The sequence below is a fragment of the Pinus tabuliformis genome, chromosome 2_1 (genome assembly GCF_031772625.1).
Source record: "Pinus tabuliformis cultivar Carrire ecotype Pingquan chromosome 2_1, CPIR1, whole genome shotgun sequence".
NCBI classification, from domain to species: domain Eukaryota; kingdom Viridiplantae; phylum Streptophyta; class Pinopsida; order Pinales; family Pinaceae; genus Pinus; species Pinus tabuliformis.
In genome coordinates, this window is record NC_142299.1 from 694,081,689 (window position 1) to 694,094,074 (window position 12,386).

A 12,386-nucleotide genomic window follows, 5' to 3' on the forward strand; every position below is an offset into this window, starting at 1 on the left:
TCTTTTTTTTTTAGTTGCATCAATCTTTGTGGTATCATTCCAGGCCCGGCGCAAGGTGTGGACAAGGGGAGGGGAAAGCCAACCCCTTGTTGACCCAGTGGACAAATGTGGACCCGGATGGGAAAAGTGATGAATGGGTTTAAAATGAGTGGAGGGGAGTGATGTACATGGTGCCGGGAAGCGAGACCACGTAGCCAAAATCAGTATTTCCCATGTAGTGCCAAACCTAAAGCTAGTAGCTAGTAAAAGAGATCCCACGGGACTAGGATACAAGGCTAACCACCAAATCGGGAAAAGCAGACAAGAGTACAGACCTAGCCCAATCTTTCCGCCGAACCCCCCCACCAATCCATGCCCAAAAGTATCCACAATAAGTAAACAAAATTATGCAACCACACAATGAAAAGCCATACCTTCGGGATCAAGAGACCCACCTTCAAACATACGATCATAATAGATGGGCAAAGGACCACATGGTTGGCTTAGGTGGCAGAGATAGTGGCACATCGAGCTATCTAGTGGCTACAAGGGGCTGCTGGCTACCGATTGAGGACCATCTAAAGGAAAATTTTATCCTATGGATACTACCCATTGGTGGTGGGTAACAGGCTTAAGAGTGTACAAGTGTCCCCAAGTTCAAGAAGGAGGTTAATCAAAGTCCCCATTAGGTGGTTTCAACCTTTAAGGGAGTGACAGGTCCATGGTACATCCTTCAAGTGGAAGGTGTCATGTGAGATAATTGTGCAACGAAGTGGGGTATTAGGGGAAGGCTCCAAGCCACATGCCATAGTGCATGGGTAACTATGATGAGGGAAGCCCACACTTGGGTGTATAGATGTAGGAGGGAGCAATCATGGTACATGAGTTACCTAGACCTTTGTTTCTCCACCCTTCTTTATATGCCTTTTGCCTTTTTATTGATTTTTTTTATAACTACACAGGGCTCCAGGGGATGAGAGCATGATGTGAATGATATAATAATGAATACCCCTTTAAGGTTGGGCAGTTCATCGCCCACCAGTGGTTGGGACAATCATGGGTTCCTTAATGATTTAGGGGGCCAATATAGGGGCCATAGGAACTAGGGTGATGGCCATATTGATGGGGGTAGAGCTCATGTTTGGCTTTTGCCTCTGTGCCAAATTTGTATGTCCCGACCATATTTTGCATTTTATGGTACATTTTCTATTGAGAGTGGCCAAATTATGCTTTAATTTTCCTTTTAGCTGCATCAACCTCTGGGGCATCATTCCAAGCCCGACCCAAAGTTTAGACAAGGGGAGGGGGAGGCTAAATCCTTGTGGACCCAATGGACAAATGTGGACCCAAATGGGAAATATGTGTAAAGGGATTATAATGAGCAAGGGGGGAGTGATGTATGTCGTGTCGAGAAGTGGTACCACACAACCAAAATCAGGATTTCCCATGTAGTGCCTCTCCTAAAGCTAGTAGCCAGTAAATGAGATCCCACAAGTTAGGATACAAGGTTGACAACCAAATTGGACAAGGGGACAAGAGTACAAACCAAGCCCATTCTTTCCTCTGAATCCCCCCATTAATGATTGCCCAAAAGTGTCCATGATAAGTAAGCAAAAATACCCAACTACATAATGAAAGCGATACCTTTGGGGTGGGAAGGCCCACCTTCAAACATATGATCATAATAGATGGGCGAGAGAGAATAAAGGCTGGCTCAGGTGGTGGAGATGATGCCACATTGAGCTATCCAGTGGCTACAAGATGCTACTGATTGTTGGCTGAGGACCATCTATGAGAATTTTTTTCCCTGTGGGCTCACCCACAGGTGGTGGGTAACAAGGACCATACTCCTTGGCTCAAAATCTCTAGGTCTAGTCCTTCGATCAGATACCCGATTCTTTTCTTGATTCTTGCTCATTTGATCCAAATTGAGGCATCTAGATTCTTCTTGTTCAATGAGTTGGCTTATTCTAGATTGCACAACATCTATTTCTTTGGTGCCTGCCTTCGAGTAATGCAAGATGGGTAACTGCAATTGTATGGGGAGATTTTCTTCTAACCCATATACCAACTTGAAGGGGCTCTACTTTGCATATTCCTTAACCATCATGTGATCAAACCAAAGATCATACCTAATCTTGCTGTCCCAACTCTTCTTATTATCCCCAACATCATTGAAGCTAGCTACCACAAAAAATCACTTTTGTAGCAATGCAACATTCCAGTTTGATATCCTTAACCTAGACAGCTAGGTCTAAAAGGATCTTCAATAAAGATCTCAAAATGAGGCCCCAACGACCCAAGATTTCATAAATTGAGTTTCCTCAGCTTCACAAAATAGTGTTTCCTTGACAACAATTACTTTAATACCAATTGTTAAACCTGGAAAACAATTTGCAACAAATGGAGAAGACTCTATAGCACAATAATATTCAACATATAGAACAACCATAGCAAAGAAGCCCGGGTAACAACACAAAAGTTTTTCTCACTAGATACAATGACATATGATTGTCTACATTGTTGTTCTCTTTGATCTAATAAGGAATGCACAAACATTAAAAAAAAAAAAAAAAAAAAAAAACAAACAAACAAACAAACAAACAAACAAACCTCTATCCCATTTTAGTAAAATAATCAATCATATCACGAAATTTAGCTTTTTTGGTAATTTTTAAAAAATTCGATACATCATTTGATTCAAGCTTTTCTACTTTTATTTACAAGTCATTTTTCAAGAGTTCTATTAAAAATCAAGGCATCATCTAAGATATTGACAATACATTGTATGATTGGATCAATGGTTCATCCAACGACTGTAATGACTATTGTACAATTGTAAGTTCTCTATCCCATTTTAGTAAAATAATCAATCATATCACGAAATTTAGCTTTTTTGGTAATTTTTAAAAAATTCGATACATCATTTGATTCAATCTTTTCTACTTTTATTTACACGTCATTTTTCAAGAGTTCTATTAAAAATCAAGGCATCATCTAAGATATTGACAATACATTGTATGATTGGATCAATGGTTCATCCAACGACTGTAATGACTATTGTACAATTGTAAGTTTGGATTTTCTTTTTCCTATATGCTAGCTTGTAAACTTAATATATGTTAAATATGCTATATTGGAAATTAGCAAAGTTGACATTGGGAACTTATGTCTTTTTCTTCTACCCAAAGTTGTTTTAGTTATGATTTTGTGGTTGATATTTTTGTATTTTGTCCCTATTTTTTGTGTAGGAACCTTTCTCATTTGAATTTGGGCGGAGAAATTTCACCAATTATTGGCCATCTAAAGAGACTAGAAATACTGTAAGTAACTCCATATGTTCAATATACTACTTTTAAGTTTTGGTATTACGTGCATTTAAGATGATTATTATGGTTTACCATACATGGTTTCTTAGCAACACTTTATAACCCATGTTGACCTTGGTTTATTAACTATATTATGTATGTGGTGACTTGGAAGGAAATGCTCTCTTTGGACGAATTCCTAATGAGATTGGTGATATATTTCCTTTAAAATACTTGTGAGGTTTTCTTTCTCATGTTGCATCTGTGATCCTAAAATTCCAACTCATTTTTCTTATTAATAATCTTATGAAGTACATGATTACATGTAAGGACTTGTAAAACTATTTAATAGATTATGATTGTTTACTCAAATTAAAATTACTTTCAATATAACTTGTCTATTTACAAGGAAGTCTATGGATGGAAATTATTGAAGCTATATTTAACATATACTTTTAAAATTGGAAATGGTAATCGATCCGGTCCACCTATCAAACCAGTGTTTGAACCATAACCAAAAAAATCGGTTTGGTGAAATATCAATGAATTAGTCTTTTATAAAATACATGAAATAATTAAATTTTAATGAAAAAAATTATTTTTAAAATTTTAAACCGCGATTCCAACCCATTAGAGACAAAATATGCAAATTTTTCTCATTTATATACCATGTAAGTGTGAACATATCAAAATGGCACCAAGTGTAATACATATCAGCAATAAAATACATACACAATGAGGCTCTAAATTATCTCTAGAGTCCAAAAACAATGCTACAAGCTACTCAACGCATAGCCTACTAAAAGTAGACATATCAGTGATCAACATGATCAATCCTCATCAAACTCATTACCACTACTAGACATGGGACCATCAACAGGAGCTACAGAAACATCATCTGGCTTAGAGTTTGAGGACTCCTTTGCAACCTCATTAGCATTAATAGTAGCAGAAAAACTAGACCTAATAGAAGCATGAGTTGGTCAAGCTATAGGACTAGTGCCTTCCATTGGTTTTTTGCCTTTGCTTGATTCAACTACTGGTTCTGGTTCCACTGGCACTACCAAATCTGCATTGGGATCAACCCCTCCATAACTCTATTTCATCAATATCAAAATCAAGATCAAACTCAACTAGTTGAGTCTTGTCCACATATTTTGACATTCGATCGATAATCTTCAACAAGATGGGATAAGATCAGGTCTTTTGATCATCCACTGGTTGTGCCTTAGTCGAAGGTTGTACTGCATGAGACTATATCATGTAACTGTTTTTGTTTAAGAGGATTTTGCTTCTTCCTGTCTATTCGCTCAAAAACAAACCAATTGCGCTCACAACTAGAGGTGTTGCAAGTTTGGCTGAGGACTCTAACTGCAAACTTTTGCAATTGAGGACATTCACTAACAAATGACTACCACTAATGTTCTACAAAGACAAAGACTATAGTTAGTTCACTGCACAACAATTTAGATTCTATGTTTGGCTGAAAAAGCGAGTATTTACAGTTTGAATTGTAAACAACTGAACTTTAAAAGAAAACAAATTAGAATTGCTTACCTGGTTGATCCACATATCTTGCCATATTTTCCAAGTTTTTACCAAAGGTATTTGAGGCTTTAGTGAAAAGACCAATATGTTTATGTATGTCTAACAGCTCAGACTCCTTAGGGACTATTGCTTCAAAATCTAGCAGGCCTTGTGAAACACCTCACCAAGCCAAAGCCAGACTAAGATGCAACAATGAGGCAGATGCCATTGTCACCTTAGTATTCCACCTCCTCCTTTTTAGTGGAATTTAACCACATGAGAGGCTTCCCATTATAGGCCACCTAAGGGTATTCTAGGCTGATAGGATCAAGGTGACACTTTAGGAGGCTAGACCAAGGTACTTCACACTAGGAACAACACACAATTCTTTGTAATAAGGAGAAACATACTTATGAAGAAGCCTCTAGGATAGGGCTTATAACCTAAGGTTTCAAGATGTATTTCGACAATGGCACATATAGGCATATAAGCAAGAGGAAAAGGTTTGTTTGCAAGATATGGTCAAGAAGTAGAATGACAAACCTTTAAATAACCCTAAGTTGAAGCTTTTATGCAGAATGAGGGTTTTACAAGCCCTAGAATTGCCTATGTGTTTAAAATGGGCAGCTATGGGATGAATTTCCTTCCATAAAATCTCATTCCTAATAATTCTAGAGTGACTTTCCAAAAATAGAAAGTCATGTCTATCATTTCAAGCATGACTTTCCAAAATTAGTAAATCACCTTGCTTGAATTGGTAATCAAATATAGATGATGGAAAATCTCTTTACTTATCCTTAATCAATCTTAATTGTTCGATTTTTACTTAGTCATCAATTTTATCATTAATATTATTATTATTACTATTATCCTTTATGACACTATTATATTATTATTAAAAGGAAATTCATGTCTCTGACTCACTGATTGCATATTTTTCTTGCTGCTGTAATAAGGGTTTCCGTATCTGATATACACTGAATAATTCATCATAAGTGGGTTAGTTAGCTTGTATTTTCAATTGGCAAGTTTCTTGACGTTTCACTGATCATAATTGGCTTCACATGCTTGATAATTTCTTGATCTAAAGTAATTTCCTTTCTGCTGTCCTAAAAGTAAAATAATTGTTCATTGAAAGTTTGAAACACAAGTAGCATAGGATCTAGCTTTGTTAATGCTCTGAAGATCATAGTTGCCCTTGTTTTATGGTTTTGTAGCAATTTGACTAACACATTTGTTGTTGAGTTGATCTATATAAGTGGGTTAGTTAGCTTGTATTTTCTATTGTCAAGTTTCTTGGCATTTCATTGATCATAATTGGCTTCACATGCTTGATAATTTCCTGATCTAAAGTAATTTCCTTTCTACTATCCTAAAAGTAAAATAATTGTTCGTTGAAACACAAGTAGCATAGGATCTAGCTTTGTTCATGCTCTATAGATCATAGTTGCTCTTGTTTCATGGTTTTGTAGCAATTTGACTAACACATTTGTTGTTGAGTTGATCTATAAGTTCACATCCAATAAGCACTCTCTAAAGCACTCTAATCTTAAATCTTTGGGCATCTTGATATCTTGTGTTCTAAGTCATATTATCTAATTGGTTAACAAGTGACATTTGAGTACCTTGACATGATTTTGATCTTAGGCATTAAGGAATCTATTTGATTATCTTAGCATTTAAGGCTTAATCAAACATCTCTTAATAAGTGGTGTTATCTAAAGAGTATAATCTTGGTATAATCATCATTGGAATATCTTGTGTCTTGTGTTGATGATCTTTGGCTAATTGTTGAGTTTGATTATCATCTTTAGTTGAGCATCCTGTGGATTGGTTAACATTGGCACTTTCTTGGTTGTAAGATTGCATATAATTTATTGATAAGTACTCTCATCATTAATGATTCATCACAACTTAAAGTAATTAGACATTAAACTAATCTTAAACTAAGAATCTCATTCATAATCATTGCATAAGTATTTTAGGCTTAACTTGCACTAACAATTTACCTCCAAGTATAAGCTTAGTTGATAGACTCATAGGGCCACCCTTTCTCATCTAGCTTGAGGGATTCAACACCTTCTTAGTGGTTAACACAATCACCTTGTAGTCGTCAAAGCCACAGTCTCTGCAGCGCTAGAGGCACTGGGTGGTTGGAGCACAGGGGGAGGTATCGTTAATCAAGCCTTTGGTTGCTTAATGTTAGCTTTCGTCCCACAACCTACTCTAAAGATTGGTCTCAAAACAGTTAAGAGAAAGGTTCCATTTAGACTAGGCATATAAGTTAAAATTAACCAAGATTCTTGCAACACACTTACATCTTAGGACTTGCATCTCATATAGGTTAGTTAATCATCTAAGCAGTAGTTGTCCATTTGGTTACTTGGCTTTACTTTGTAACAAGCAAGATTTTTGACTCCATAAGGAACTGGTCTCAATTCCAAATCTAATTAAATCCTTATGTCTTGCTAAATTTAACCAAGTAGCTAGGCCACTCAACTGTGTTTACTGAAAAAAGTTGGTTCCCAACTTGTCTCTCATCATCTTATTTCCATAGGGACTACCCCCCATAGCCCGCTATTGGGTCACAGCTAGAACAGAGTGGGTGAGGATCAAAGTGATAACCCCGGCCTTGAGCTGTTGTCATGGTGCCTATACAATCTGAGTGACAACACAATGCAAGAAGATAACCTGAAGGTCAAGAAGGGAAATCACTTTCATAAGGAAACTATGATCAACTTGAAGTTTGGAGGGTCCAATAGAAAACCTTCATTCATAAAGACGAGATGAAAGTGATGTGTAAGATAGATGACCTTGAACCTCTCATAAGAAGATCCCACTTTGATCTATGAAAGGAAACAAGCTTTGAATGGTGAGATGGGGAGGAAAGAGGGAGCCACACAAGCTATAAAAAACTGATAGCTGGTGCTTTTATGAAAGACAAGGAAGTTGAGAAATCTCCTCTAGGTTTGAGAGGGAGTAAAAGGTGTCTCCATGAATAGGAGTAGGATCTATTCTCTAATTAAAAGGAAAATAGGGATGTCCTCCCTGATTGAGAGGGAGTTTGGTTGGACACTGGTTCTCCCTGTGTCATGTACTAGACTAGGACTAACAACCGTAAGTCTAGTGCATGCATCACGGATAGGGAGAATGATGACTTGTTTGGTTTTCCTTGTGTCAGGTACCGTGACGGATTAGCACTGATGTCCTAAGTCAAAGTACATGGGCATGGCTAAGGAGAATGTTGGATTGGATAAACATATTTGATAGACATTCTTAGAGTGATGTAATGTGATGGATTAGGATGAAGATCCAGAGTCACATGGACTTGGATAAGAATGGTTCGGTGGTAGGATTACCTCGGGTATCCTAGGTGGAGTATGTACCATGATGAGGTGGTATGGTGTCCTATGGAATGCCTCCCAGCATTGTGCTATGATCTTGTGAGAGATAGAGTGTACCTGTCAAGGCCTTGGGGAATGTGACAATGTGGGAATATGATGAGTGATGCTTATCAATTTGTATCTCTTCTTATAAGAACTTTTCAATCGGAGTATTGTCCTTGTGCTAGTTAGACAATTATGAATACCTCCCTAGTTAAGAGGGAGTGTTGAAAAGTGTAACTAGTTTTGATCTTCATAATTGTCATTGGTCTCATGTCATGATGTAATTATTATGTTTTGATCAAAAGAAGAAAAATGTAAAATTATTTATCAAGCATGGGTTTCATGCTTATGTCATTTGGTCATTAGGTCAAGGCATCCGTTGCATGCCTATCATATTGTCATGAGTCAACATTATCATAAATTATTTTTTGTAATTTAAAGTGTCTATAAAAGCTCTCCAAATCAAGTTGGCCAGCCAGATTGAAGTTGGCCTAGAGAGGGCTAGTTGAGCATCTTGGAAAGGCTATAAATGAATGGGCATTGACCTCATTTGAGAGAAACAAAACAAACATCTTGTTATCTAATTAGAAGCTCATTGGAGATGTTAAGGTCCTAAATAGAAGGATGAACCCAGTTGAAGGTCTTAAAGAGAAGGATGAACCCAACAAAGAAAGAGAAATCGAAAGTCTGTTTTTCTTCTGCTCATTAATGCAAAGACTCTAGTAATTCTAGGGTTGCCTCAAGTCCTCTCAGGCTTTGCGGTGCTTCTGCATCAACCTACGTTGCCGAATGTAGCCTCTGCGTTGCCTCTTCTGGATCTCTCTCTGCCTCTTCTGCACAATATTCCCGGATCAGGAAATTCTCCAACTAGAGCTATCCTTGCCCCTCACTGGTAGAAATCACTTTGAATCTCTCTCTGACAATTGTTGCGCTACTCTCTTCAGAAATTCGATCTTTGATCCCACTTGATATGTCTTCCAAATACCCATCGATGTCCTTATAATCCTCCAGTTGAGTTATCAACGGCCTAGATTATATTAACCAATGGCTCAGATTATTTGGAGTTAATCTTTGTCTTCTTCTAGAAGCTTCACCCACAGTTAGATTAATACCCTTCAATTATTTCAATTTCCTATGTTTAGACTTAGGTACCCATTAAAAATAATTAATTATTTTAATATAATTGTTTCTGGATGGAATTTCCTTAAACGATTTCTGAGTATTGTGAAATAAATGTGTCCTAGCCTCCTTGCAAATTTTGAGGCTTAGAGCATATTCGATGCTACCAAAAATCAACACTCCTTAGCGATGAATGTGCTCTAGTAATGCAACCTGCTCAAGCATTACCCAGACTCTATAACATCTCCCTCTGCGCTGCTGATGTCTGACATCACTGCCCATCAACTATTGCGCAAATGCTACATCTATACCGTTGCTGACCCTGCCACTCCCAAAACTGCATTTGTATTGCAACCCTCACAAATTCTACATCCTGTGTTGATGTTGGCCCTGCCACTGCCAACATTGCATCTGCACCGCAACCTTCTCCAACTACTGTTGCTAGTGCATCAACAACGGAAAAACATCCAAAATTATTGAAAAAATGTTCAGTATGATCAATCTCGTTGTTGGATTTATGACTGTTGCTAGTCTCTGCGCTGACCCTTTGAATCCTCTGCGCTGTTGCTGACTCTGCACTGTGCCAAATGCATTGCTACCAACTCTGCTCTACGCTGCTTAGTCTCTAGCACTCCTAGACACTGCAACTGTCACTCCGACACTCCTCTGCACCAACCGACACTGGTCCATCTTGCTACTATTGATCTGGGCTTTCGTAGCAAGGTGTTGATCTAAGAGGTGGAATCCTCAAGGATCCTGCCCATCTGTAGTCCTTTCGAACTATAGCTCTAGATCACCCCACCTCCCCCCTAGAGGTATTTGGGCAACCATGACAAACTCCTCCTCCTCGATCTTTGTGGATTCTGCCTTTGGATCATGTTTCTCGTCCTTGTCCTTCTTCTTGAGAGGACACTATGTAGTTTAGTGACCGATTTCACCACACCGGAAGCACTTGATCTTTGAGATGTCCTTATTCAGCCTTTGTTGCTCCTGCTGCCTTTTGGATTCAAGGGCTGCATTTTCTTCCTCCTCCTTAGGCTTTTTCCCATTGCTGCTAACGCTGTCAAGTTTGCACTTGACCAAGTCTCTCCTCATCTCTTCCTGCTAAACAACGACCCACATTCCTTCCCAATCCGACAATCTCTCTTTGCTTAGGATACTCTGGACAAACACTTGCCATTCTTCTGAGATTGAATTCAGGGCCAATGTTTTTAAAACTGGAACTGGTGACTGGACTGGTCTACCTAATGAACTGGTTTACCGACAAGAACCGGTCTAACCGGGACTGGTTTGGTCTAAACTAACTGGTTTTAGAAAAATACATTAAATAATTAATTTTTAATGAAAAAAACTATTTTTAAGATTTAAAACCATCATTCCAAGCCAATAGAGACAAAATATGCAAAGATTACCCATTTATATACCATGTAAACGTGAATATATCAAAATGGCACCGAGTGCAATACATATCATCGACAAAATACATAAGCAATGAGGCTCTAAATGGCCTCTAGAGTGCAAAAACAAAGCCTACAAACTATGGGGCCAGTGGCCTACTACAAGACTCAAGTCTACATATATGATAATACTATAATAGTGATCAACATTATCACTTGAAACTTCTCATGAGTCATCATGATCAAACTCAGTTGGTTGAGTCTCGACTCCTAAACTGTGCAGTCACAAACTTCTCTATTGGTTCAACGACTTGAGTCTCAAACTTCTGAAGGTATTTTTCCCTAATATGCCCTATTATTTCATTTGGTGCTCCACATGGCTTTACATGGCCTCCTATCCCAGCCAAGTGTTGCTTGAACCTGTTAATACCCCCTTCTTGAATGGATTTTTGGCAATATTTGCAGATCATTTTGCCATCAATCATATCACAATGAGCCCATGCAGTATCTCTGGCTTTTGGAGGCATGATGACTACTACTTAGCTTAAACTCTGTTGTTCCACTACTCCAGCAAAAACTCAACACTCTCCAAGCTCCCAAGAAAACTCACAAACACTCCAAATGAGATGTGTGAGACAAATGAGAGGGAGAAGGGCCTCTTAAAGGCTTGGAGAGGGTGTTTTTGGAGGGAGAGCACCCTTCATTTCCCCCCAAAACCCCTAAAACACACTTAGCAAGTCGCTTTTCCAGCTCACGATGGGCATGCCTCCTAACTGGTCGGTTAGGACCGGTTTTTGTCAAAAAATGGAGAAATGTGCCTGCTAACTGTGTTTTTTGGTTGGTTTCGACCAGTGGGTCCACTAATCGGCCGGTTAGCAAGACCGGTTTTGAAAACTATGTTCAGGGCTAGCCTCACCATCTCGGTAGCCTGAGGTGTAGACCCGACAACTGCCAACGAGTCTCGTATTTCCTAAAGCTACATCAAGAACAGATCAATGCACTCTCCCTTCTGCATCTGCGTGGATCTCATCTTTTGCTCCAATTACATCTTCCGCTACTCGGAAGATCCTTCGTACAACGTAGCCAATGCTTCCCACATCTGCCGGGTAGCATCCTTGCTGGTAATGTGACACACGAAGTCATCTCTCATTTCGTCGAAGATTAGTCGTTTGGCCTTTGCCATCTCATCCTTGTACTTCTTGAGCGGATCTAGATCAGTAGGTACAACTACCACATTGTCGACGAAGGTCTTGAGATCCTGCTCATCTAGAAGGCATGAGATGCTTGCCTTCCAGATCACATAGTTGGATGCATGATCCAAGCGATCTTGATCTCGTAATCCACTAGTTGCCATTTCTGGCAACGAAAATGTCGAACTGCCTCCTCTCTCCTCTGCACAGCACTAGGCAGGCCTACACATTCCCTGCTGGAGTTAGTAGATCAACTCCTTTCTGCTGCTGCTCAATAATAAAGAATTTGAATTCCCTGGCTAGGGATCCTCTGAGGAAGAAATTCCCTCAACGATGTCTCTCTTCTTCCTTCTGACGTGTTTCTGCCCCAGCAACTACTGCGGGAAACTGCGTCACACTAGAACACTGCTTTGCTTTGGAGCTTCTACGCTGCTCTGTCTGACACTGACAAACTTCGATCTAAAAGTCTTTCTGCTTTGT

The 12,386-nt window shown here is 38.9% G+C and overlaps 1 protein-coding gene across 1 annotated transcript in view; it reads left to right on the top strand.

Annotated features, from left to right (window-relative positions):
• Positions 1-12,386, top strand: part of LOC149202493 (uncharacterized) — a 153,488-nt gene that overhangs the window by 95,299 nt on the left and 45,803 nt on the right. The window contains exon 5 of the mRNA XM_089401606.1: positions 3,231-3,302. Within this exon, the coding sequence (XP_089257732.1) occupies positions 3,231-3,302 (72 nt within the window). The remainder of the gene's footprint in view (positions 1-3,230; positions 3,303-12,386) is intronic.